The sequence below is a fragment of the Lynx canadensis genome, chromosome D4 (genome assembly GCF_007474595.2).
Source record: "Lynx canadensis isolate LIC74 chromosome D4, mLynCan4.pri.v2, whole genome shotgun sequence".
In the NCBI taxonomy this organism is placed as follows: Eukaryota; Metazoa; Chordata; class Mammalia; order Carnivora; family Felidae; genus Lynx; species Lynx canadensis.
The window spans coordinates 91,529,145-91,556,088 of NC_044315.2; the positions used below are offsets into that span (position 1 = coordinate 91,529,145).

Sequence of the window (26,944 nt, forward strand, 5' to 3'; positions counted from 1 at the left end):
CTGTATCAGGCTATTCCTCCCTCATGTTGTCATTGTTACAAATATATCTCTACACATGATCCACTGACATAGATTTATAATTATTGCATGTGTCGTTGTCTTTTAAATGACATAGGTAGAAAAAGAGGTGTTACTAACCAAAAATATATTAATCTGACTTTCATATTTACCGAAGTAGTTCCCTTTACTGTTCTTTATTTCTTCATGTGGATTCAAGCTACTCTCTCCTGTCCATTCATTCCTCAAAGGGCAGGTTTCTAGCAACAAACTCTCAGTTTTTGTTTATCTGAGAATGTCTTGATTTCTCTTTCTTTTTTACAAGATAGTTTTGCTGGATATGGAATCTTGGTTGACAGGATTTTTTCTCTTTTAGCACTTTGCATATGTCATCGTGCTGCTTTCTGGACTCCATGTGGTTGTGTTTTGTTTTTTTTTTCTAAGTTTATTCATTCATTTTGAGAGAGCATGAGCAAGGGAGAGGCAGAGAGAGAAGAGAGACTATCCCAAGCAGGCTGCACACTATCAGCACAGAGCCCAACACGGGGTTTGAACTCCCGAACCATAAGATCATGACCTGAGTTGAAACCAAGAATCGGATGCTTTACAGTTGAGCTATGCAGGCGCCCCACCTCCATGGTTTCTGATGACAGATAAGCTCTTGATCATACTGAAGCCCCCTTGTACATGATGAGTGACTTCTCTCTGCTTCCACGATTTTCTTTGTCTTTCAACATTTTGATTATAATGTACAGATCTCTTTGAGTTTATCCCACCTTGGATAACTTTTTTGAGCTTCTTGGCTATGCAAACTTTTGTCTTTCATCAAATTTGGGAAATTTTTGGCTGTTATTTCATAAAATATTCCTTCTTCCCCAATGAGTCTGTAATTTTCCCATTGTACATACATTAGTATGCTTGGTAGCATTCTGCCAGTCTCTGAGACTCTGTTCATTTTTCTCTCTTTTCTCAGTTTCGATCATCTCAATCAATGTATCATTAAGTTCTTTGTTTCTTCTGCTTGCTCAAATTTGTTATGGAGCGCTTCTAGTGAATTTTCTGTTTCAGCTATTTCTCTTTTCAAACCTAGAATTTCTATTTGGCTCCCTTTCATTATTTCTATCCGTTTTATTGCTGCTCTCTATTTGGTGAGATATTGTGCTTATGGTCCCCTTAATTCTTTGTGCCTGGTTTCCCATAGCCCTTGAGCATATTAACAGGGTTGATTTAAAGTCTTTATCCAGGAAATCTAACATTTGGGTTTCCCGAGGGACCGTTTCTATTAATCTCTTTCCCAGTATACTGGCTACATTTTCTTGCTTGTTTGCATGCCTCACATTTTGTTGTTGTTGTTGTTGTTGTTGGAAATTGGACATTTTGAATATTATAACGTGGCAGCTCTGGAAGTCAGATTCTCCTCCCTCCCTAGGGTTTGCTGCTGATGGCTGCTGTTGGCTTGATTTTTCTGAACTCACTTTGTAAATCCAGTATTCTGTGTTGTGTGTGTGGCCAGCGAAGTGTCTGTTTGATTAGCTCAGTGGTCAGCTAGTTATTCAATGGAAATTTCACGCAATGCTGACATTAAACTGCCTCTTCCTTGATTGTTTTTCCAGTTTATGTAAACCTTTGACTAGTTTCCAGAGTTCAGATAAAGTATATTCTGACAGTTTTTGCCAGTTTGCTGTTTCTGCAGAGTTATGGGCCCTTGGAGTCCTCTGCTCTGCCATTTTTGCTGACTTTATCTCAGCCGATTGCCAGTCAGATCTCGTTTTCTCTGATGGCTTTTGTTCCTCTGTGATATGTTTAGGGGCGCACTGACTCGTTTATCCTGCTTGTGCTTGAAGGATTCATTTCCTCCATCTATTTTGTTCAAGTTTCATCTATTATCTGTACAAATATTTCTTCTCCCCTTTAATTCTTAATTCTGTCTATCTGGAGTTCCTATTAGAAGGATGACATAACACCTCTTTCCTGTTTTTTAAATGAATTTTCCAATTTTCATATTTTCCACCTCTTTGTTCCTCTAACTAATTCTCTCTTCAACAGTGTCTAAGCCACTCTGTATCCCTTCCTCTGAGGTTTAAATTTCCATGTAGCCTGTATTTTTGTTTTTGGTTTTTTATTTTTTAGCCTGTATTTTTGATTTCTAGAACTTCTAAGATTTTTTTTTCAAAATTTCAAAATTTTTGTTAGCCTTTTTTTTTTATTACTTATTTTACATTTTCAATCATTCTGAACATACTTATCTCGTCATCTCGGGATTCCTCCTCAGAGGCAGGGGATAGGAGGAGGGAATACAGACAGGGCCATGATGTCACAGGACGTCAACACAGATAGCTTTCCTGCAGGTGGCAAAGCCAAGAGGGGCTGTCACCACGGCCTTGTAATGCCAGGGGCACCTCCACTTTGAGCGAGGATTCCAGGAGACCAGAAACCGCAGCACTTCCCGGGCCAGCCCGTCTCCGTTCTATTACCATGATTGTTTCTGCAAACAAAATGTAGGTTTTGGTTCATAGCAATACCTGTTTGCCATGGAAGAAAGCAATGATTGTCAAGGAGAATAAAGTAAAAGCACTCACAATCCTGGTTCCCTCCCACGCTTTGCTGCCACGACCACCCGAGCCCAGCCTCCCTGGCTTCCTTCCCGGCTTGATCTTTCCCCACAGCACCAAGCACCGAGCACCGTCAGGCACCCTCATCCCCTGACTGAGGCTCCTCACGCTTTTCTAAGAGAACCACCAGTTAAGAACAGGAGCCTCCGGTTCCTCAAACGTGCCCCTCGCCTCCCCTACCAAAACGCAGCAGGGTCCTAGAAGGCGCCTTGCGGGTGAAAGGTGAACCCTCACCTGGCTCAGGCTAGTTAGCAATTTAACCTCGCTGTGCCTCCATTTTCATCTGCAAAGTGGGCACGGTAACCCCTACCTCATAGAATTGTCTGCGGATTCGGTGAAATTATGTATGTAAAGCTGCTGACACCGTGTGCTGGCACACAGTAGGTGCTCATTAAATGACTGTGCAGTCAGAAACCTCTGCCCTTCACCCCCAAAGCTCTCTGCAACCCAGCCTTTGTAAAGACAGATAGTCCTTTCTTAAAAAAAAAAAAAAGTCAACATTTATTGATTGTTGAGAGACAGGGAGGCAGAGTGCAAGCAGGGGAGGGGCAGAGAGAGGGAGACACAGAATCCGAAGCAGGTTCCAGGCTCTGAGCCATCAGCACAGAGCCTGACGCGGGGCTCGAACTCACGAGCTGAAGTCGGACGCTTAACCGACTGAGCCACCCAGGCGCCCCATGTGGGGCTCAGAAACTTTTTTTTTAATGTTTATTTATTTATTTTGGGGGGGGGGGCGAGGGAGAGAGGGAGACGGAATGAATCCCAAGCCGGCTCCGTGCTGTCAGTGCAGACCCCGACACAGGACTCAAACTCACGAGCCGAGACATCATGACAGGAGCTGAGATCAAAAGTCAGACACTTAACCACCCAGGTGCCCCCCTCCTTTTTTTTTTTTCTTAAGTTGTTCTGGGGGCTGATGAGTCTCCTGGGAAGCTGGGGAGGACTCACAATAACTATTTATTTATTTATTTATTTATTTATTTATTTATTTATTTATAAGAGCAAGCAAGCGTGCCCTCACGAGCGGGGGACAGGTAGAAAGAGAGGGAGAGAGAGAATCCCAAGCAGGATCCGGCCGTCAGTGCAGAGCCTGATGCGGGGCTCAAACCCACAGACCGTGAGATCATGACCTGAGCTGAAATCAAGAGTCGGATGCTCAACTGGAGCGCGCCATCCGGGCGCCCCACAATAACTAAACTTTTGAGAGACTTGTGTAGAAACTGTAATGCAGTAATACAAACTGCTCGATGCCTCCAGGGTCATGACGGGCAAAGACCGCATGAAAGTGGAGGAGGCAGTTGAGGCCCTGGGCCCCGTCCTGGCCTGAATGTGGGTTTAAGGCTGGGGACAAGCTTTAAGGCCATGGCCTTAAGGCTTCCCGCAGGGTTCTGTGTGGGGGTGAACGGGGCAGCGGCCTTAGCTGGAGGAGGTCTGGCTGTCCTGAGGTTTCCAGATGCAGGCTGCAGGGTGGGACAGGAGCAGGAGAAAACAAGTCATTCCTTCATGCCAGACCCCCCATAGGCCCTGGGGACAGAGCCCTGCTGTCACAGAGCTGCCACACTGGAGCGGGGATAGCCGATAAATGGGCCATGCAAGTAAGAGATGGAGGTGGAGAGGGGAGCCCCGACAAAGTTGGGGCCGCAGGCCCGGCCTTTTGCACACACCCTTTTCCCTCCCACAGCAGAGCTCAGGCCCTATTTCTGTACTCCTTTGACAGATGAGGAAACCAGGGTTGGGGAGATTAAGTGACTCCATTCCGGGCACTCAGCAGTCCCCAGGGGCCCGACCTCAGTGGTGTTGAAACTCCAAGAGCCTGGGCTGATTAGGGGACGGTCACTGGGGCCGCCGTGGGTTTCTTCCCAAGGCAGCCCTGCCTCTCAAGAGGCCCCAGGGAGGGGCCACGGCACCAGGCCTGACAGGTAGTTAGCCAGGGGCTGGGATGCCCAAATGCCAGCCTCTGTCACATTCCTCTTACAGATTCTGCTCCTAGAGACTTCCAGCCTCACGGAAGGTTACCCCACCGAGCCACCTGGGCAGCGCAAGTGAGCACGAGGAAGGGAAAGGTGGGGACCCGCGTCCTTCCATCAAAGTCAGGTCCCCAGGGAGAGCCCAGGTTCCTGCTATATTCCTGGCGCGGGTACTCTTTGGATCAGCAGGCTACCCAAGGAGGGTCCTCAGGGTCCTGGACATTCGGTCAGCAGCCTTGACAGCCTGGCTGGTCAGGGGCAGCCTCTGTGGACTCCAACCAGGCTCTGCAAGGCCAAGACCAGGTGGAGAGGATCTTTGGTTTGGCCCGAGGAGGAGTGAGGTGGGATCATCCTGATGGCGCGTGCCCAGGCCGTCCTAGAGGAGGAGACCCAGACGACAGGAAAGGAACGCAGCCTTGGAGATGACTAACACAGGAGTCTGTAAACCCGGGCTTCCGGAGGGGTGCTATCGGGACCACAGGTCTAACGTGTCAACCTGCAGATTCTCATCATCCACTCCTTGGCCTTCTCCCACTTTGGAAACTAGAAAGGCAAGGTTTTCCCCACGGGCGCCTTGCTCTGGAGTCTTGCCTGGGGTGTGTAAGGGGTCCTGGGCTCCCAGGGAAGGGGCAGCGTGGATGGTCCGGGAAGGTGTTGGCCTGTCCTGCAAACTGTTTCCCAGGCCCCCAGGCTCTGGCATCTCAGCTCTCCCACATGTTAGCTCTGTGACCCAGGGCAAGTCGCTCCACCTCTCAGAGTCTCAGTTTCCTCACCTGTAGGACAGGTGGGACATTCTGGAACCACAGGATGGCTGAATGGGCTCAGGGGAGACCGCACTCACTCTAACATTAGTAAGATGCATGCATTTCCGCGGGAGAACGCCTGAGCACCCTGAAGTAAACCCAGCGACCCCAGGGGCTTGGGATGGGTCCAGCCCGCACAAGCGAACTTGACCTTGCAATTGTCAGGTTCAGCCAACACAGAGGAAAACCTGTCCCTAGACATTTTTATGGGGGTCTCACGTACGCAAGGTGCGTCCACCTGATATTACAGCTGGATAAAACTGTTCTCGTGTATACACCTGAGGAATGGCCACCCAAAACAAGACCCGAAACGTGTCCATGAGCTGAGCTTTTGAAAACACAGAAGAGCCAAGGGTCTCTGCTGTTACCTTTGTGGCCCACTCCTGGAATCTCAGGATGGGGACCTTTAGCTCATTCCTGCTCCTCCCGGCGCAGATGGGGAAACTGAGGCTGGCGGACCGACCAGGGCTTTGGGCAGAGCCGTGAACACCCCCTGCTCCCTGCCAGCTCCGGCGGTTCGGCGCCTTCTCGCACGCCAGCGGCATTGGGCTCTTGACCCCCGCACCAGAGGGACGCGAGCTGGGCGGGGGGCCCAGGCGGAGAAGGGTAGACGGAGGGGGCGCGGCCGAGCGCGGCTCCTCCCCGGGCGGGGCCGCCCCTGCGCGCGCGCGCGCGCCGAAGCCCCGCCCCCGCCCTTCGCGCGCGCCCCCGCCGGGCTAATTAGGCGCGCGGTTTGTTTACAAACACGGGGCTGGGCAGGTGCGCGCCGCCCCAACGGCGCGCGGCTGGGGTTCGAGGGCGGCCCCCCACCCCCGGGCTCCGGGGTCCCCGGGCGGGAGTGGCGGCGGGAGGGCCGCCGCCGGCCGCGCTCCTGCCTTTTCCACGCCTCCCGCGGGCGCCAGGAAATTCGCCCGTGGGCCCGAGTCCCCCGCGCGGCGGGGCGGGCGGCGGGGATGCAGGGCTGGCCACGCGGGCCCGGGCTAGGGGCGGCCGCCGGGGGTCCCCGCCCCGCCACGCCCCGCCCGCGCGCCCCACCGGGCCGGGCCACGATCGCGGCCGGGGTCGGCGGGGCGGGCAGCGGGCGGGGGCGCGCGGGGCGGGGCGCGGCGCCGGCGGGGCCGGGACATGTAGTCCGCGCGCCGCGGCCTCCCCTGGGCGGCCCCAGCGCGGGCCCGGCCGCGGACTACGACTCCCGCCAGGCGCCGCGGCGCAGCGCATGAGCCCTGCTCGGCTCCGGCGCGTCTATTATGCTGCCGGGGCCGGCGAGCCAAAGAGGAGCCGGCCGCGCGGGCCGGGAGGGACGGCCGCTGGAGCCGCCGAGGCCAAGTACGCCTTTCTCTTGCTTCCTTGCGCGCGCGGGGCGGCGGGCGGCGGCGGGCGGCGGCGGGCCGGGCGGGCCGGGGAGCGCGGCCCCCGTGCGCCCCGCGCGGGCCGCCGGCGCGTCCCGGGAGCCGGGCGCCCCGGCCGCCGCCGCCTTTGTGCGCGGCCACGATGCAACAAAGCGCGGCGGCCGCCCGGGGTCGCGGCGGCGGCGGCGCGGGCTCCCTCCCCTCCGCCCTCGCCCGCGCCCTCCCGGCCGCCCGCGCCCCGGGCTGGGGGCGTCACCGCAGCTGGGGCGCGCAGCCCGGAGTTGGCACGGCCCGCGCGCCCCGCGCCAACCCGGCCTCCCGCGCCCTCCCTCGCGGAAGGGATTTTTTTCCCCCTTTCCTCTGCCCGCCATCTTTCGGAGGGGGGAACGAGGGGGGACGCGGAGGGGAAGGTGCGCGGCGGCGTCCCGGGCCCGCCGTGCGCGGCGGCGCCACTTTCCCGGCGCCCACCCGCCCTGGCTGCGGCCCCTCGGGGCTCGCGCTGGGGGCCCGGCGCCGCCGCCGCCGCCCCCGGGGCGGGGGGCGAGACCAGGCCGGGCCCGCCTCGGAGTGGCGCGGGGCAGCTTCCTCCCAGAGTTAGGGGCCCCGCGCTGACTTTGAGCCCCTTTGAGTTGCTGGGTCGTTGCGGCCAGGCCAGGAGGAGACCCAGTTCCCGTTTTGAAATGAGCCCGAAAAGCGCTTAATCCGGGCGAGGTCGACATGGAGCGGGAGGAGCGGGGTGCTTCTCCCCTTTCCCACTCGGGGTGGGCACCGGCCTGACCATGGCACAAGCCCATCGGGGAGGAATGCCCGCCACGCAGACCCCGAACGTCCCCGCGGCCGTAGTGGGCTCCTCCGTGAATAAAGCTGGGGGCCCCGGGGAGCGCTCTCTCTCTCTCTCTTTCTCTCCCCCTCTCCCTCTCCCTCTCCCTCCACCGGTTGCTCATATGGGGGCAGGGCTAGCGTGGAGCCTTGTGCGGCCTCATTTCCCTGGGGGGCGGGGGGGGGGCAGGAACGATTTTGGAAAGCTGGAAGTGGGGACGCAGAATGGGGTCTGCTAGGTGGCCCGCTTGGGGCGGGTTCCTCCTGTGAATTCTCTCTATTGAGCCCATTCCCCCAGTGTCCCGCGACCCTTCATTTTGTCTGAAAGCTTTCTGCCCAGACGTGCAGAACTGGCGTCCCTCCCCCGTCTGCTAACTTGGTTATTGACTGCAAAGTTAACGTGGTGGGTGTGGGGCGGGTATTGTGCATCAGTGGGCAAACTAACGGCAAGAGGAAAATGAGGGAAACAATCCCTCCGGCCTCTCCTCGTGCTCCCCCACCCCACTGAGGACGAAGAAGGGAGTTTTGTTAGCTATCTCCCTTACTCTTTTTCTTTAAGATGGGGATTCTTTTCTTGGGTCTGTGGCGTGGCCCTGGGAGATCCTGAAGTCTATACAAAGTTGCCTGGCCTGGCATTTTGGTGGCGGCAGGGGACAGGGGAGTAGCTTTGGCTGCAAAGGGGTCAAAGATATGTGTGAATCTGTGCAGGGGGTCAGTTCTCAGGAGGTAAGGACCTCTTCTCCTTCCCAGGGGCCCTTCGCAGCAGCCCTAAAGGTGGCCTCTCATTTGCAAATAAAGCTCTGTGTTTGCCCTTTTCTGTCTTGAGGCCTTGACGTGTGCTGGTGGTTACAGATAAGGAAAGATAGGGCACACAGTGGGGAGGGACGGGAGGTGACGTGGGCAGCGGAGGGGCATTCCTCTCTGACCTTTCTGGTGACCTGGGGGGGCCTGCCTCAGCCCCTGGGCATCTGGAAGCTACCTCCAAGCAGCTCCTCAGAGGCCTAGATCCTGTCCCAGCCCTGCCACGGGGACGTCCAGGGAAGAGGGATTTAAGACGCTTTTTTGGGATGGACGTTGGGCACCGTTTTGATCTTCATTTTGTTTTTAGGAAGTAGAGTAATTGATTTCCTTCAGCAGCAGCTTGCGCGTGCTTTGGAAGTGCGCTTCGAATAAAGGACGGGATTTGTAAACATTGGGCTCCCGCCTTTGACTCTCAGGCAGTCCTGGGCAGAAAGTGAAAGTGGAGGGGGGGCCCCTCCAGCGCACCGCCCAGCCCAGCTCCCTGCTGCAGCCCGCGGCTCCTTCCTGTGCCCGCCTCCTGCAGGCTGGCAACTTGCCAGCCGCCAGAGCCGGGTGCCCGGCAAGTGGTGAGGTGCACGGCCACTTCCTGGTTCTAGGTGGCGGAGCTTCCCTGGGGGAGCACTGTTCTCCCCCTCCCCCCGCCCCGAGCAGAGTGGTTCTGGTCCTTCTTTTTTCCCCCCCCCAACTGATCTTTGAACTGTGACCAGGGGCACCCCAAAGGCAAGCCCCGGATACCTGGCCTCAGCGGGTCGGGCGCCAGTTGAGGCAGTCTTTGTTTTGCAAGGAAATTTTAGTGGACCATGCAGAAAGTGGCACCCTGCTCGTTGCACACGTGCCTCTGGGAACTCGGGGTGCCCCAGGGACTCGTGTCTTCTTGGGAGCGCGCCTCCCCTCCCGCCTGAGGCTTTGTCCTTTTGTTTGAGCGGAAGAGACCAACAGGTGTCCCCAGAGTGCTGGGCCGCCTGGTGTGCTTGGGCCGGGCGCACCGGTCACCATCCAGGTGCCCAGGTGGTGCCCGCTGTGTCCACGAGGCCCTTTGGTGCTCACACCCCCGCTCCGGGTACCTGTGCTCCTGCCATCCGAGAATCGTGGAGCTGGGGGGGGCGGCGCTTAAAGGCAGAGTGTCATGTTTGGGGATCATTCACACGGTGGTGGTTTGCATTTGAAGTCTGGCTCCTGGATGCACGTTTGCGGTGGAGATGGCGGGGGCCTGCGTGTGTGTGTGTGGCCGGGGCTCTGGGCTCCGCCGTTCAGTGCTACCGGGGAGTGTTGATTTCTTTTGCCAGCTTTTAACTGTTCTAGAACAGAGTCTGCTCTCAACTGACTCCTTCCTAGGCCCTTTACAACCTGCAGCGAGAGCCAGCTGAAAGCTGCGTTTTGAAGGAAGCCCTCTCCCCCCCCCCCCCCCCGCCGCAGGTCCCAGAAGTACTGGGGGGCCTCGTCAGAAGTTAGTGAGGTGTTTGGCAGTACTGTTCCAGCCCCTCAAAAAAGGTCACCTGGAGTGCAGTGACAGTTCCGGTGTTCCTCGCTCACTTTCTCTGCGTGCGGTTGAAGTCGGGCTCGGTGGCTGGTGTGGGACGTGATCAGGACGTGCTGGTGGCTGCGGTGGGGGCCCCGTTGGGGTCCTGGGCACCAAGTGCCTCAGGACAGGGGGTGGGGATGCCTTCACCTGCTGGCCGCTGTCACGGCGGCCGCTGCCCGCAAACAGGAACACGTTCGCAGGTGTGTGTGGCCGGACCCTCGTAACGTGTTACTAGAAGGAAAAGGAGCCATTTCAGGCCTGTGACTAAGCCGAGGGGATGCCTTTCCCGTACAGGGGCAGTGACCGGAGGGTGTCACGGGGGTGCAGCGTGCGTGTAAGGGGCAGAGAGTGGCACGGGCCTCCCGAAGGGGCTGATTCCCCCAGCTGATGGCCGGCTGCTTCCAGCACCAGCCCTGGCGTCGATGGGCACTCGCGGTTGAGAGCTCCGGCTAGGCTGGCCGTCGGCTCCCGGGTAAGGTCCGCGCCCTCTGGACTCCGTCCTCACTGCCTCCGAGCTGTCCCGGCCGGGCCGGGTGTGGGTCTGGGCTTAGAGACACAGATGACCTGGCCACTGTCCCCTGTGATGGCAGAAAGCCCCCACGGGCCTGTCAGAGAGGCCGAGGAGCGCCGGGGAATAGAGCTTGGGGTACACGCAGGCACTTGGGCCGCGGTAACTCCAGCACCGCGGGCGGGTTCCCAGGGAGCACAGGGCTGTAGTGACGTCACCACCGTGGGTACCGTTCCCAGCGGGCACTAGGGCGGTGGCAGCATCTGCACCGTGGGCAGTATTCCCAGTGAGTCCTGGGTTGTAGTAACACCTACGTGATATCCCAGTGAGCGCCGGGGCCGTGGTGACACCACTACCGTGGGTACTGTTCCCGGGACCGCTAGGGCGGCGGTACTCCCAGCGCGTGTGGGCCGTGGTAACATCCACTAGATGCCGAGGGTGGCCAGGGGCTCAGGAGGTCCCTGCTCCTCACGCCGCGTGTCGCTGAGCGGCCTCGTTTGGGGAGCGGAGGCCAGGCCGTGGTGGGCGGCAGCCTAGCCTGGCGTGGGGCGAGGTGGGGTCGGGACCCCGTCAGGCGTGGCGGTCAGCTCTCCGGGCTCCCTTGGCGGGTCCTCGGAGCTCCTGGCAGCCCGGCACGGCAGCGGTTGAAGCGGTGCCCGCCTGTGACGTGGTCTGGTTCCCGTCAGGCGACTGGGCGCTCCCGGCTCCCTTCCCGGGATGGAACACGCCGGGGCCCGTGGGCTGCACCCCACACCGGGCAGGCCTGCCACAGCCGCGTGGTAGAAAGTCGGCAGGCCGAAGGAGTGGCCAGGGCTCCGAACCCTGGTGCTCATGGGGCCGGGCCCCCGCCTCCGTATGTGTGCGGGGCCATTCGGCCTCCAGCGTCCTCGGGGAGACCAGCTGTCCCGAGCGGATGGTCCTTCCCTCCCCTGGATGAGTGTGGATGCCAGTCACTCTGTCCTCACGGCGTCTGTTCCCTGAAGACATTTCCCTTTGAGCCACGGGTCACTTGCCCCTTCCCGGCCCCATGGAAGGTGTCATTCAGTGCGGCCTGTGGCCTGGCCTTGAGGGGTGCCCTGCGGGGATGCGTATGGGTGTTGCTGGGCTTCCCCACCGCTGACACCAGATTCTGGCCCGCCAGGTGCCTGGGCCAGGGCTCAGCGTATCCGAGCGTGTGTGTGTGTGTGTGTGTGTGTGTGTGTGTGTGTGTGTGTGTGTGTGTCTGTCTGTCTCTGGGCCTTCACACCCATTGAGAGGCACCCTTAGTATGGTGGGGGGAGGTCAAAAGACATATGGAGATGTATAGAGACAGAGCCTTGCAGTGGCGACGGGGTGCGGCTGGTGAGCCGTGAGCCCCACTTGGCAGTGGGGTCTCAGGTCCGTGTCGAGGCCGATGTTCAGCCAAGAAAGCAGCCCTTCGGAGGCGGGCTTCCCCAAGGAGGGCCGGCGGGGTGGGGAGAAGTGTAAGACCTTAGCAAACAGCGGGCTGAAGAAGCATGAGGTGGGCCAGGGGCCCGGGCCCCCAGGTGCTGTGGGTACGGAGCCCAGAGGACAAGGCGGGGGGGGGGGGGGTCGTCAGGAAGGTTGGGGCCGCAGTGCAGGTTGGTCTGCGGGCCAGGCACGGGGCCTTGGGACAGTCCTACAGACCCAGTGGAGTGGCTGCACGTTAGATGGGCCTGGGCCAGCCGGGGTCGAGTCCCATGCTTCGGGAGAGCAGGTGTGACCTAGACCCAGGGCGCGCTCCCTGCCTGAGCGGGTTGTGACAGGCCCAGCCTCCCCGTCTGCTCCCCTCCCCTGGGGTCCCCTCCCCTGGCCCCACAGGAAGCGGCAGTTGGCTCTGTCTGTCATGGGAGCCGACCCTGGCCTCACGGATCCCGTTTCCTGAGACTTGGATGGCCAGCCCCTGGGCGGCCGCCTGTCAGCGTGTGCCGCCTGGGGGCACAGGTTGTCCGGCTCTGGGGCGGCACTCCGCTCCCGTCTGCTGGGCGGGGAATCTGCCTCCTCCTGGCCGGGTGACCTCGTGCCCCTTCAGCCCCGAGCCTCCGTCCCCCCTGGAAGACGGAGCTCACACGGCCTCCCAAGGGTGCCGTGCCAGGTGGACTGAGAGGACACTGGGACTGGAGTGTGGCCGTGGGGGCTCCCAGGGGCACAGAGAGAGAGAGCCCTCCCGCACCTCCCTCAGGAGGCCGAGTGTTTGAAGGCCGTCCTTGTTGCTGGAGGGAACTGTGGATCTGAGCAGGGCAAGGCAGCATAGGCAGTCTCCGGCCCTGCCCCGTGTCCCCTTCTCTGGCTGAGACTGGGGACAGACCCCTACCAGTGACCTCCCCCTTCAAAGACAGCGTCCTCGGTGCCTCCTCTCCTCCCAGGACGTGCCATGGTCTCCGCTCAGATGCTCCCCATGCCAGGGTCCCGCCGAGGACCTCCACCGACCCCTCCCCTATGGTCCCTCGACCCTCCCTTTGAAAGCTGAGGCTCCTGCCCCCCGCCCCCCCAGCCCCAAATAAAGGCTCCTTGCTCTGGCCCAGGCCAGCCTGGAAATGCCCCGTGTGGCCCCTGCCCCCTCCCGGTCTCATCCCCCCATGGCTGAAGGTGCTCCAGGGCCACCTGCAAGTGAGTGTCCGTGTGTCCCTCGTTTCTGTCCCCCACCAGCCTCCGTCCCGGCTGCCCGGGAGAGTCCAACTCTGCCTGCCTCCGGCGCCACCTGTGGGCGGCTGCTGCCCCGTCTTGGGGGTGTTTTCCACGGTGGCGACTGGACCGAGGATCCTACTCATTTGTCCGGGGACCCCGAATAAGGGGTCTTTCCTGATGTCCCCGTGGGCTGAGTGAGCCTCTGGTGGACTTCTGTGTTTTATCTGGGATCCTAGTTCCCCGTGGAGGAGGGAGGTGGGTCCCAGAGGCTGGGTCCAAGACCCTTGGGAAGCGGTGGGGGGGGGGGCCGGCCGGCTGGCTCCGGGCCAGCCCCCACCTCGCTGCCTGCAGCCCGGGGCCCGTCTCCCACCCCCCACCCCCCCCCACCAAGGCCCGGCACAGAGCCCCTCACAGAGTGGAGCGTGTGTAGCCCCTGAGGGTTGGTGGCCAGTCTGCCCCCTGCCCTCCCCTGCCACCTGCCCACTTTGGGGACTCCGGATCTCTGGCTTTCACTTGTGTTTGAGGGTTTTTGTGGTTTATCTGAGTTTCCGCTCTGGGCAGTTTCAGATCCTCCAGAGTTGAAGGCGGCCTGTCTCCACTTTGACCTTCACCCGCCTTGCACGTGCTGCCTTCCTGCCCTGGCGGGCATCCTCTGGGAAGTGGGGCAGGTCCCCTGTGCCTCCGTCCTCCCCCTCCGAGGAACCGGGCTCCCTCCCTGCCTGGCGGTGCTGAGCGCAGAGTGGGCACTTGGCGGAGGCTTCCTGGCTGTCCCTGGAAGGAGCGCCACTTGCCTGCCGTCTGCAGGGCCGTGTCGGAGAGGAGTCCCCGCTCGGTGAACGGGAGGGCTGCCCGTGCAGACGGGGAGGGCCGTCTGTGCAATAAATAGCTTTCCGGGGTAGAGCGGCTGCCAGCGGGTGCGTGGGGAGCCGGAGGCTGCTGGTCTGCGGGGAGGCTTAAACGTGAAATTAATCGCTCCCACGTCATGTGTGCTTACAAACCTTCAGGCCCACGTTCTAGAAGAACGGTTTCCAGCCAGCTGGCAGGCCCGCGGGCTCTGATGCCGGTGAATTGGCGCCATGCGTTTCGTTCCTGTTTAGCCCAGAAGACGAGACCCTTACCCTGTCCCCTGGGAGCGGCTGGGGCGGGGGCAGGGCAGACTTGGCAGCTTACAGATTCTACATGTCCCGTGTCTGAAGGTGCTGGGGTCTCTTTGGCACCCACACTTCCCGCGCTTTGGACCTGCATGGGGGTCCTCTTCCTAGCCAGGTGAGGGGGGAGTGGGGAGCAAGGTCATGTCCCCCAGATCTCACAGCTGCTGTGAGCGGGGTGGGGGGGTGCAGGGTCCTGAACACCCAGGGAAAAGGGGTTCACCCTGTTCTGGTGCTGTAGGAGCTTCCAGTGCAGTCCATAGCCCCCAGGGTGCCCAGCTTCTCCTGGTTTGTCCTGTCTCCAGACCCCCACTCATTTTCAGGCTCCACCCCCACTATCGGGAAGCAAGCTCTGGGCGTGTTTCATTCGTAAGACTCTGAGCACCTGTCTCTGGAAGATAGTAGCTCCAGAAAACTGAAAGCCGCGATACCTCTGTTGCCCCCAAAGTCCTAACGCTGAATCCGAAAGATTACCAAAGAGTGTTGAAGGAAACGCCCCTCGATTCACTTTGCAGCAGGCATTTCTAGCAGCCGGCTCAGGCGCCAGAGTCCGGGGCCACCACCCAGCAGCCCTCGCCCGCCCGTGACTGCCAAGAGCGTGCAGTGGAGCAGCACAGGCCTGTCCCCTTCCGTGCGACCTGGGAGTCCCAGGTGGGTGTAGAAGTTGACCCCAGGGACGGGCAGCCTTCCGTGTCACGCGGATCCACCCAGCTACGACGGGGTTGGACCCTTCTGGTGCCCTGGTCTGCCTTTGTTTCCCCCTCGATTTGGGGGCCCCAGGGCGCCCCCACTGGAGACTCCCTCGAGGAGGTGCCGGAGGTCCCCAGCAGTAGATGCAGGAGCAAGCCAAGCCGGCAGTTTTCTGTGTCTTCTGTCCCCGGCCAGTGCAGCAGGGCGGGCTTCTGCCCCGCTGTTTCTCCCCGGCCTGGCGCGGCCGAGGGGCGGGGCTGGGGTGTCCCGTGTTCCCGCAGGGAGCTCAGGCCTGTTGGGGCAGAGAGGGGCTGGCGCCCACCCGGAGGGGCAGGCCCGGGGGAGAGCAGTGGGTGCGGCAGGAGCCTCCCTGCTCCTCTGACACGTGTGATGCTTCTGTGTGCGTGGCTGGCTGGGTGGCTCATGGTCATAACGTGTGGGGTTGGGAGGACGTTGAGGGGCCGGTCCCGGTCCGCCGGGACACAGAGGTGAGGTGCAAGGCTGTGTTTACCTTAGGCGGACATGTTTCCAATGTCTGTCCCGCGTGTGACCTCCGCGTGTCCGCACAGCATCCCGTAATGGGCGTACAGAGACTCGCGGCTGTGGTCCCCGGCCCTTGGCTGTGCTGAGTCCCCCTCCCCGGGTGACTTGGGAACCAGGGCACCTAATTTTCTTCCAGCCCAACATGCCAGAGTCACCCAGCTCCCTAGCCGTTGGCCAGGATGTCCCTGGTCTCCATATCCTCGTGGGTGGGAAGCCATGCCGCCCGTGTTTCTGTCCGTGGGGCTGGGTTGGGAGCGCTCGGTAGGACGACGGCAATGCTGGAGGTCGGCCAGCGAGGAGAGCCGAGTTTTGAACCCTGGTGTGGAGACCCGGGCGGGTGTTTCTTGCCGCCCTCTGTGCGGCCCCCCTGGCCTGGTGCCCTTGATGTCGGTGTGGTGACAGCAGGACCGTCACCTTCTTCGGCTGCCTGGGTCCTGTCCCTCGAATGCCCAGCTCAGGAAATACGCCGAGGGCAGGGAGCCTCAGCCTTGTCATCTGTGAGCCTGCACGGTCACTGACCTCATAGGTCACACGCGCGTCTCGGCACCAGCAGAGGCGAGGGGCTCGTGGCCGCGGCCGACCGCTCCGCGTGCCTCTCGGTGTTTTCTCTGCCGTCTGCCACTACCAGCCTCGCCCGGGGTGGGGGTGGGGGGCAGCTGTGAGGGCTGGGCCTGAGGGTGGTGGGTGCTGGCTGGTGGGGTCGGCCCTGCTCCTGGACACGTCCCAGGGAGAGGCTGCTCGGGGCGCTGTGGGCGTCCGGGGACCGGTGGCCACCCTGGGAGCTGTTGTCGCGGGATTCCACGGCAGCCGACCTTCACAGCACGTTAAACCTCCCTGTCATTTTGTGCTTTGTCCATTACAGATTTTTAGTTCGTGGCTGAACCCTGTGAGGGGGTCGGCTAGTGGTCTGTGTAAGTTTTTTTTGTTTTTTGTTTTTTTTTAAATGTTTTATTTACTTTTGAGAGAGAGACGTGAGTGTGAGTGGGGGAGGGTCAGAGAGAGGGAGACACAGGACCCAAAGCAGCTCCAGGCTCCGAGCTGTCGGCACAGAGCCCGACGTGGGGCTCACACTCAGGAACCGTGAGATCATGGCCTGAGCCAAAGTCGGACGCCTGACCGACCGAGGCACCCCAAGTTTTAATTTCTTTCTGGAAGCATCATTTGCTTCCTGGTCTCAGAACGCAGCCCTGATCCCACCCAGGGAGGCTGATGGATAGCGTGCCGGCTCCGTGTGCCTCCAGGCCGAGTGGCAGGAGCCATGCTCGCGTGCTCTGGGTCTTGTCCTGTGCTTTGCCCTGAGGGGTGGGCTGGGTCCGGGTAGCCTGGGTGTGGCCGGTGGGACCCCAGGGGCTGGCCACGCTGCTGGGTGCCACCCCGTACTTTGGGGTCAAGGTGGCCCTGGGGTTTCCCCTCCCGGGAGCTTGCTGGGCTGCTCAGCCCTTCCCCTGACCCCAGGTCCGCGGCCCCAGGCCTCGGAGGAGAAACGGGCACTCCGAACGCTTGGCCGTGAACCGAGTGCAGGACTGGGGCTGGCTGGTGCTCGAGCGGTTTTTCGAAATAGAAATTCCTTTATGCTCTTTCTTTTGCAAAAGAAACGGGTTTTAAACACAACCTACCTGTTCAGAAACCCAAGCAGAGGGTGAGAGCCCCCGTCCTCGCGGGCTGGTGTGCAGGTCCTTGCCCGTCCTCCGCCTCCCGGTGGGGGTTCCCACGGTGGCCTGTGGCTCTCCTTCGTCCTCGTCAGCGTCTGCGAGGCCACCGCCTGGCCCGGAGAAGTGTCCAGGGGGAAAGGCAAGGCCAGGCTTTCAGTGCGGCCCTGCTCGTCCTGGACCCGCCGTCCACCTGCGCTTTGAGCAGAGGTGACCGACGCCCAGGCCTCGGCTCCATCTCGAGGGGTGACGGTGTGCGTGCGCCTGCGGGGCTGCGGCCACTCGACGCTGCCCGCCGCGCCGGAGGGGATGACACCGGGTGCCTGTGCGGTTTTATGACCAGGACCAGGGGGCCTCTCCCTGAGTCCCCCTCCCTCCACGGGCCGCCTCCCGGGCATCAGGTATTGGAGGTGTGTGGCCCAAGTTCTCTGGCCGTCCCCTTGCCGGTCCAGCCTCCTCTGGAGAGGTGGGTCCTGGCACCTGGGCTGGAAGGGCTTGGGGGGGGGGGGGTCCCCAGCCTCTTCTGCTCTGGCTGCCCTTCCTTCCTCCCCGTTGAGCTGGTGCCTGGGCTGCCGGGGAAGGAGGACCGGCTCCCGGGAGGCGTGAGAGGCCGCGGGCTGGGTGCTGTCACCCTCAGGTATTTGCAGCGGTCTGGGGGGGGGGGGGCGGTGTCCCCGCCCAGGTTCAGTAGAGTGTTTGCAGGAAGGGGGAGGGCCCATCGCCGTGCACAGTCCCCACAGATCTTGGGGCGTCATGGGCTGGACGGTGCTGGGCCCCTCCTGCGCGTCTCACCGGGCCCCTGAGCGGAGCTGGAGGCGGGCTTCACCTCGGGCCACCGTGGAAGGCCTCCTGTGGCCCGTAGTGACCGCTGACCTTCGGTGCAGGAGCTTCCGCGGCGCCGTCTGGGCCCCAGGTCGCGGCGGCTGCTGGTCTGCCCCTGGGCACTCCCCTGAAGGCAGGGTTGGGGACGCGTTCCAGTGTTTGTGGCCGGCGCTGGCTCCCTGCTCAGCCACGGGTTTGGAGCAGCAGTGGTCGGAGGAGGGAGGGAGGGAGGCCTTGGGGCATTTCTCCAGTCTTGGTGGCCTCCTGAGCGTGTCCCTGCAGTGAGCAGTGCCCGTCTGTCCTCCTGCTTGGGGCGGGGGTGTTGGCCCGTGTCCCCCCAGACCCCCAGATGGTGTTTTAGCCCCTGGCTGCATCCTGCTTGTTCCCTGGCTTCCTGGGCAGAGTGGCGGCGGCAGCAACAGCGGCCCCGGGTGGCCTGGGCCCACCCCCCTGCCAGATGCGATGCGCGGGGAGGGCTGGCGGCAAGGGGTTCACAGGGATCCCAGCAGGTGGCAGTGGTGCTCAGGCCAAGCGTGGGCTGACCTGCCAGGAGTGAGGGTGGGGCCGCAGGGTGTGAGCACGACCCAGGTTTGCGCCCGGCTCCCACACCTTTCTGGTGGTCAAGACCCACCCTCGTAGCCATTAGCATGAGCTGGCACGGCCACCCTCCCCGCTGAGCCGCTGGCGGGGGCCGAGGACACCATGCCGACCGTGCTGCTGCCCAGGCTTGGCGACCCAGAGGAGCGGGAGAGGCGCCAGCTCACCGCGGCAGTGCGTGGAAGGGGGGGTGGGGCTGTGGGCTCCCCAGGGTGCTGGGCGCGGCGCCTCGTGGTGGTGGTTCCGGGGTGTCCCTCGGATGCACCGCCGGTCTGCTTGGTGCGTCAGAGATGCCCCTGCTGTCTGAACCCTCTTCGCGCCGCTCGCGGTGGTTTGTAGCAGGTGCCCGTTACTTTGGCGTGAACACTCCCACGTGGCAGGTGGCCAGCTACCCACAGGGTGCTAACCAGCTCACAGAACTCCCCAGGTCTTAACCATCCGCTTTTGCAAGTTGTGGGCAGGGTGGCTGATCGCGGTCACCGACATGTGCCGTCCCAGTGCCGTCCCCCGGTGCTCCCCGGCCCCTCATGCAGAGGGCACTGCCACCCGGCCCCGACACGTCTGGATATTGTGACGGGGACTGGGACACACAGAAACCTGGAGTGTAGCAGGGCTCAGAAATGTGGCCCGGTGCTCTCATTCCACAGGCGGCCAACAGTCCACTCGTAAAGTAAACAGTCCATTCGCGAGTAAAAGCGGGCTGCCGGCTGGCCCCCGGGATATGTTGGGGCTCCGATGTCGGGGCCGGCCTGTGTGTTCTGGGGTGTAGTTAATCATCTTGGATTCCAGCCGTGAGCCTGGAGGGCATTCCTGAAAGTTGGCGGGGGGTGGGGGGAGGGAGGTCCACAGCAGCCCCTCATTTGCTGAGAGAGGAGGGTGGGGGGTGCCCTCCCCCCGCCCTCCCGATTGGCCCGGGGCCGGGCGTGTCATACCCCCGCCCGCCATCACAAACCAGCACCCGTTCTCGTGGTTACATCAGAACTTCGCTGCCCCGGGGGCCCAGCTCCACACGCGGTGCGTGGTTCCGCACACGTCCTGCCTGCCCGGCTCGGCTCTGCGGGGTCGATGCTGTAGCCGTCTCTACGTGTGAATCATTCCCCCAAAGGTGCCACGGCCAAGAACAGTCAGAGTCCGCCCCCAGTAGGCAGGCAGTTGGTGGGCAGTGAGCCAGGACTGGCCGCGTCCGGGGCCACCGCCTCCCGCCGCTGCCGTGTGCCCGGACGGCCGCCTTCCCGCCCTTGCGTCGCCCGCGTGGCCAGGTGGCCCGTGTTCTGTTACCTCCCTGCCCCAGCCTGAGAGCCATAGTTAGAGTGGTTGGGTGACAGGGGAGGGCTGGTTTGACCAGGGCGACTGTCGTGAGCAAGATGAATCGGCCTCACTGCGACCACGCGGGAGTCCGTGGGGCTGGGAGAGGCGGTGGGGCCTGGGTGACCGGGCCGTCTCTGCTGTACCTCCTCCCCCGTAGGTGCTGCCCAGCTGGGCCCAGAAATGGGACGTCAGGCCTCCGAAAGGAGCACAGTGGAAGCCAGGGCGTCCCCGAGCCGCTGCTGTGACGGCCAGTGAGCGAGCAGCGGAGGATGTCCACCACCGCGACGGTCGCCCCCACGGGGATCCCGGCGGCCCCGGGCCCTGTGAACCCGCCCCCGCCGGAGGTCTCCAACCCCACCAAGCCAGGCCGCAAGACCAACCAGCTACAGTACATGCAGAATGTGGTGGTGAAGACGCTCTGGAAGCACCAGTTCGCCTGGCCCTTCTACCAGCCCGTGGACGCCATCAAGCTCAACCTGCCTGTGAGTACCCGCTCATCCCTGCCCCCCTGCGGCCCCGTTCCTGGACGGACCGCCCCTCGGGCCGAGGCAGCGGTGGTGCCGGTAAGCCAGGCACAGCCCGTGGCCCTTGGTGACCAAGGAGCGGCGGTGGGAGTGGGAGGGCCGTGTCCCCGAGTGTAGGGAGCAGGGCACCGAGTGTAGAGACCTGAGCCCTACGGGCTGGAGACGGCGGGAGCAGGAGACAGGACTCACCCGTCTTCCTCCTGTCCCGTGTACCCTCCTGGAGAGCGCTGCACCCGCCCCTGGCGGTCACGTTCCCGGCGCGGGCCATCCATCCGATGGGTTTCTCATCTGGACCCAGGTAGAGAAACCCTGAGCGTTTGAAGGCGAAGCCCGGGGCCAGGAGTTGGTGGCCCGGCTCGGCACCGGCCTCCGGCAGACCCTTGGTTTGGAATCCGGGAGGGGGCTCGGCCCCGTCTCTAGAGTGCCGATCAGCTCTGGGGCCTGCTCCGGCTGCACAGTCGCGTGCGTCTCTAAGAGCCTCCCATGCAGGCAGAAGCCGTCGGGCGAGAGGCGTGGAGGGGTTTGCGGCTGGCCGGGCGCTCGCCCCACATCCTGCCTTTGACCCGGGCCTGGCGCCTGACTCACCTGAAGAGACTGCGCGGCGTGCAGTCACTGTCCTCGGGAGCAGCGGAAAGGGCCACGCGGTGGGTGCTGATGACGCCTCTGAAAATCTCTTTCCTAGGATTATCATAAGATAATAAAGAACCCGATGGACATGGGGACTATCAAGAAGAGACTAGAAAACAGTTATTATTGGAGCGCGAGCGAGTGTATGCAGGACTTCAACACCATGTTCACAAACTGTTACATTTATAACAAGGTAAGGGCGCACGTGGCCGCAAGAGGGCCCTCGGGGCCGGGCACGTCACCCCCTGGCCCTCCGCCCTTCTGGCCACCGTCCCCACTCAGGGTCCCACACGCTGCCCACACCGCCCCCCTCCCCCACCCTGGGGGAGGGGAGGTAAAAGTGGGAACAGCCTTTTCAGAAGGAGTTTAGGGAACCAAATGCTTCAAACCGTCCGCGCCCTCCGACCTAGACGCCCCTCCCGTAGAGATGCGGGCTCGCGTGTGTGCAGCCGCCCGAGACGGCGAGGACCCTGCACGATGAGGGAGCGTGTCCACACAGTGGTTTGCAGCGGGAAGAGTAGATTAGGGAAGGTCCACGGGACCCTACATTCGTGGGGGTTTCGCCGTTTTCAAGAGCGACGTGATTAAAGCAGAGACGAATTGAGTGGGAGCGGGTAGAAGGTTGTGTTTCCTCCACGTGATGGGCTGAAGGGTGGTTGTTACCCTTCCCGTCTCCACAGTGGGATGCGCCCCTTTGGCCTCCTCCCGCCTCCCGCCCTAGTAAATCTCTTAACAGATTCTCGAGTCAGTGTTTTCTTGAGCTACAACCAGCGATGTCTTTGGCGAACACGTGGTTCCTTTCCCGACAAGTGACCTTGGCTCCCCCTGTGTCTTCAGCCCACAGATGACATAGTGCTAATGGCCCAAGCCTTAGAGAAAATTTTTCTGCAGAAAGTGGCCCAGATGCCCCAGGAGGAAGTTGAATTATTACCCCCTGCTCCGAAGGGCAAAGGCCGGAAGCCGGCTGGCGGAACCCAGAGTGCAGGTAAAGGGGCGGACGGGCACGGTCCCTTTATCCTGACACCCCCCGGGGACTGACAGCAGCATTTCTCGTGCGGGTCCCTCGGCCCCTCTGAGCTCAGTTTCCCTGTCTGTCGAGTCGGGGCTGTCTGAGGTCCCGCCGGCCCTTGGTGGCCTGTTACTGTCTGCCTTCGAGCCTGCTGTTGTGGGGAGACTGTGGTCTTGCCATGTCCCCATCCTCTGAGACCACCTCTTCCAGCAGTCTGGACAGGAGGTCCTTGTGTCCCCCCAGGACTTTGCCTCTCTGGCCTGTGTTGCATTCTCTGTGACAGGAGAGGGGCTGTGCGCCCTGTCGAGAGGGCAGTGGGGATTAGCACTGGGAGCCTTGGGGGTCGTACCTGGCCGGAACCTGGAACCGAGGTGCGCCCTGATGGAGAGGCTGACGGGGGAGGCCGCAGTGGGTCCCCCACACCGCCGGCCATCACACTTCGCAGATGGGACCGTGGGTGGTTAAGGAGCTCCGCCTGGGTCTCTCAGCTGGTTAGAGGTGGAGTCTGAGTGAACCTCCGGTTTCGCGGTCCCACGCCCGGCCCTTCCTCCCAGGCTGCCCCTTGTCCAGCTTCCTCGTTGAGATTTTAGTCTCTGGCCAGAGGGAGAGCCTGGGGAGGTGTGTTCCGTGGAGGCAGCCAAGGTTCAGGGCCGGGGCCTCAGGGGGAGGGGCTCCCTGGCCCCGGAGTGCTCTGGCTGGAGGGGATGGTCCAGGAAGCTTCTAGAAGCTTCTAGAAGCTGGCTGGCAGGTAGAGCCTGGTGTGTTCAACGTGCTTTCCTTGCCTTCAAGGTACGCAGCAAGTGGCGGCCGTGTCCTCTGTCACCCCAGCAGCCCCCTTTCAGAGCGTCCCCCCCACCGTCTCCCAGACGCCCGTCATTGCCGCCACCCCTGTGCCAACCATTACTGCAAACATCACGTCGGTCCCCGTCCCCCCGGCCGCCGCCCCACCTCCTCCCTCGACGCCCATCATCCCCGTGGTCCCTCCCACACCGCCTGTCGTCAAGGTGAGCGTTCCTGGGGACGAGGTCAGCCGGCTGTCTGATGGCCAGGCCGGGGTTCCTGGATTCAGGCAGGTGTGGGGCGGGCCGAGGGGGGGGGGGGGCGCACGGCCACCTGTCCCTGGGCACCGACTGCTCGTCGGGTGTTGGGTACACGTGACTTTGGTTCTCTCCGTGCTCCTGATGCAGACGGGGAGACCGAGGCTCGGGTGGCTTTAGGTCACACAGCTGGTGAGGGCAGGCTGTGCTGAACCCCCACTTCTCTGGCCCTGAAGGCTCGGTCTTCTCTGCGCAAGGGTCCTGTGGGAAGGTGTGGGGAGCAGCGTGGAGGGGCCCGCAGCTCCCCCGCTCACGCTTGCATTTAGGGCAGCGGCCCGGGTGCGTCACGGGGGGCCTTGCACCCGCCCCTGCTGGCGTGAGCTCCGGCGCCATCCGTCCCCCCGGTGTGGCTGGCACTTCCGTGGCGGGGACCGTCCTGGCCGGGTCTGGGCTCAGAGCCGGCGCTCCCCGTGAGGTCTGGGGCAGGCCGCGTGCCGGACGCTGACGTGTGTCTTCCGTTTGCCCCTCACAGCGGCCCTCTGGGGCAGACAGTATTTCCCCCATCTTACAGATGAGGAAGCAGGCGCTCAGAGGGGTTAAGTGGCTCCCCCAAGGTAAAACGCCCCCTCCGTTGCTCTCCCTCCCCCGTGGTCTTCACCGCCTGCTCTTTCCCGGGCGGCGCCTGGCCAGGCTGCCGAGCACAGTGCCCGGCTGTTTTTGGAGCGTGTCCTGTTTGCCATGGCCAGATGAGCTCTCCGCCGGGCCTCTGTGGCACGCGCTCGGCGTCCTGTGGGTGCCCACGAGTGTCTGTGGACCGCCAGCTCGTGCCCCTGCCAGCCGGGGGGCAGTGGCTTGGCCGGGGCGGAGACCGTGGCGGCGCCCCAGGGAGCAGATCCCCGTGAGGCCGTCAGCCCGGGCGCTGCGGCTCCGAGGGGCGCCTCTGCCTGTCTGGGAGGTGGGGAGCTGGCCGAGCCGGTCTCGGGGACGCACTGAGCCCTGGCCGCAGCACACACCGTGATGCCTGTGGGCCCCCCGGCCCGGTGCCTGAAGAGACGCGCACGCCCCAGGACTCCCGGGCTTTAACAGGTTCTCCCTCACCGGGCACAGCCCCTGTGAGTGCCCTGCACACGCCTGCGAAAGGCTCTGTTGGTCGTTTTGACATTCCCTCTCCTCGGGGAAGAGAGCTCTCTGTGGCTCCCGCTGCCTTTGGGGTGAAAGTCCCGACTTGCCCAATCAGCCCCTGGGAGTCCTTGGTCCGAGACCCGCGGCTGCAACCCTGCCCTCCCCGCTCTTCCTGCCTCCGGGCCCCGGCCTGCTCCACCGTGGCTGCCCCTGGAGCCCCAGCTTTGAGGCCCTGATCTGGGGCTTTCCCACTGGCCTTTAAGAGCCGGGAATCCCGTTCATCTCTGCTGTCCCTTAGCCCGAGTCCCGCTTGGGGACGATCCGGGTCCTGGGGTCATCCTGGCCATGCTGGCCTCTGGAGCCAGCACGGCCCCCGAGGTCAGACAGATGCAGCTGAGTCGCACGTGACACCTCACGCTGCTGGGGTGTGACCGGAGCCTCGGAGGCCTGGGGGCAAACGGACAGGGCCCTCAGAGGGGCGGCTCGGGGGACGGTTTCTGAGTCCAGCCTCACCACTGCCAGCTGTGTGACCTTGGGCCTGAAACGTGGCCCCTCTGAGCCTCGGCGTCCCGTGTGCCGCGGGGGTGGGGGGCAGCGGGAGGACGGGTGTGGCTGTGCATGCGCGTGCGCGCGGTCGCTTTGCTCGGTGCCTGGCCAATAGCGCCCTGGGAGCGCGGCTGCAGCCACCCGCGTCCTCGTGCCCGGGGCTCACCGGTCGCGTCGTCGCTGTCGCAGAAAAAGGGTGTGAAGCGGAAAGCAGACACCACGACGCCCACCACGTCGGCCATCACCGCGAGCCGGAGCGAGTCGCCCCCGCCGCTGTCAGACCCCAAGCAGGCCAAGGTGGTGGCGCGGCGAGAGAGCGGGGGCCGCCCCATCAAGCCGCCCAAGAAGGACCTGGAGGACGGCGAGGTGCCGCAGCACGCGGGCAAGAAGGGCAAGCTGTCGGAGCACTTGCGGCACTGTGACAGCATCCTCAAGGAGATGCTGTCCAAGAAGCACGCGGCCTACGCCTGGCCCTTCTACAAGCCGGTGGACGCCGAGGCCCTAGAGCTGCACGACTACCACGACATCATCAAGCACCCGATGGACCTCAGCACCGTCAAGGTACGCGGACGCGGGGCCCGCTCAGGGCGGGGCTGGCGCGTTGACCGCTGGCCGCAGGGGTCCCGCGGGCCCGGGGGCGGGGGGGTGGGGTGGGAGGCGCGTTCTGTCTGCTGAGCCTGCGGCTTCGGGGTCCTCGTCCCGCTTGCACCCGGGTCTGCGCTCTCCTTCCCGCCTCCCGTGCCGGCGCGTCTGCGGTTTCCGTGACCTCAGCAAGGGGGCCCTTTCGGGCGACCCACGCCCTCACTGGCCAGACCGGGGCCTCGGAGTGGGGCAGGTGGCAGAGCTGAGACCGAGAGCCCGGGACCCCCCCGCCCCCGGTTCCTGTGCCAGGGGCTCCGCCCGGGGCTTTCTCGGGTGTTGTGCCAGGCCAGGCCGGTGTTAAACAAGCAGAGACCGGGGAGAGAAAGTGCCCCGGGGGGCGGCCGCAGCCGAAGGGCAGCAGACCCAGGGCTGGCATGAGCTCCCAGGGGTCTTCCCTGAGCACACACAGGTGGGGTTCCTGACCCCCTGTCCCGATCGGGCTTGGGCCCCAGCACACCTGCCCCCCTCCCCCCGTCTCCGGCCTCAGAGAGCGCTCCGAGCCGGCCCAGTGTTGGCTCCCGAGGTTCCGAGGAACGCCCCTGGCAGTGGGGGACTGTAGGCCACCTCCTCTGCAGGCTGCCCGAGTGGCCCCAAGAGCCACCCCACAAAGGGGAGTGGTGGCGCCTTTGCACGGATAGGGTCTGGCCCTGGAACGGCTGGTCTCCGTCATTCTGCCTCCTTTCCCAGTGTTGCCAGACACGGGCAGAGTCTCCTTACCGGAGCCTCCTCCCCCGGGCGCGTGTGGGTTTCAGGCAGGACAGACCTGGCTGTCCGCCCCCCGCCCCACCTCGGTGGTGGCGCTTGGTGAAGCATTCGAGTGACCAGGCCTCTTCCTCAGATACCTTAGGTCCTGCCCCCACTGGGAACCTGGTAACCTTGGCTTTGGACGGTTCGTGACCAGCATGAGTCAGTACAAATGCAGGACGAACGCAAAGGTGCCAGCAAGGCAGAGGCCGGTGGAGAGCAGATCCCAGCTCTGTGGCTGCCTCCCTTCCCGGGGAAGATTGCTAGCCGTGCTTCAGATTCGTGCTTGGCCGAGGCCGGCTCGTGTCTAGCCAGTCTTGACTGTGGGGCGGCGGGAACACGCGCTCCCAGGTGCAGTTCTCGGAGGCCGAGCGCTCGCCTCGTGGAGGCTCTCTCCCTCCGTGGGGTCTATGGGGTCCTGGCTCCAGGCTGACAGCAGGTGGCCGGCCCCCTCAGTCCCAGACAGGGCTGTCTGCCCGTCTCGTTCTCCCCATGCAGTGACCTGGCTGGGACTTGGGTTGGGGGCTCTGGGGCTGGGCCTTTTCGTCTGCACGCGCCGCTGCTGTTGAGAGACCGGGAAGCTGAGGCTGGCCGGGTGGGTGAGTTGTGGGCGGACCCAGGCCCGGAATCCAGGTCTTTGACTCTTCAAGCCTTGAGCTCGGCCGGCAGAGCTCACGTCACCCAGATGAGGGCGTCGTTGACAACAGTGACACTCGTGCCCTTCTTAATCCCCAGAGCCTTGGGGGGCACGTGAGGCCGGACGCGAGCAGCCACACGTCCAGGCCACACAGCCGGGGAGAGGCTGAGTGGGAAGCGCTGAGGCTGTGGGGAGGGGGCCGCGTCCTGCGGGGACCTGGGCGGTTTGCTCTGGCGCTCCCCTTGAGAAACACCCATCATCCGGGAGCCCCCGAGGAGCCCCAGCCAGCCGCC

At 62.7% G+C, this 26,944-nt stretch overlaps 1 protein-coding gene and 1 long non-coding RNA gene across 3 annotated transcripts in view; one reads left to right on the forward strand and one right to left on the reverse strand.

Annotated features, from left to right (window-relative positions):
- Positions 1-2,254: 2,254 nt before the first annotated feature.
- On the reverse strand, positions 2,255-5,984 carry LOC115499996. The gene is made up of 2 exons (XR_003964334.1): positions 5,748-5,984; positions 2,255-2,519 (listed from the first exon to the last, which is right to left on the reverse strand). It is a non-coding gene; the product is annotated as an uncharacterized LOC115499996 (long non-coding RNA).
- A 619-nt stretch (positions 5,985-6,603) lies between these two features.
- The window catches only part of BRD3 (bromodomain containing 3), a 35,142-nt gene continuing 14,801 nt past the window's right edge, over positions 6,604-26,944 (forward strand). The window contains exons 1-6 of one of the 2 annotated variants that reach the window (XM_030292680.1): positions 6,604-6,705; positions 19,921-20,245; positions 20,970-21,107; positions 21,806-21,899; positions 22,713-22,927; positions 24,818-25,189. In XM_030292680.1, the coding sequence (XP_030148540.1) occupies positions 20,033-20,245; positions 20,970-21,107; positions 21,806-21,899; positions 22,713-22,927; positions 24,818-25,189 (1,032 nt within the window). In that variant the 5' untranslated portion in view covers positions 6,604-6,705; positions 19,921-20,032. Of the gene's footprint in view, positions 6,706-19,920; positions 20,246-20,969; positions 21,108-21,751; positions 21,900-22,712; positions 22,928-24,817; positions 25,190-26,944 lie in introns of both variants that reach the window. The other variant, XM_030292679.1, reaches the window with a different exon arrangement.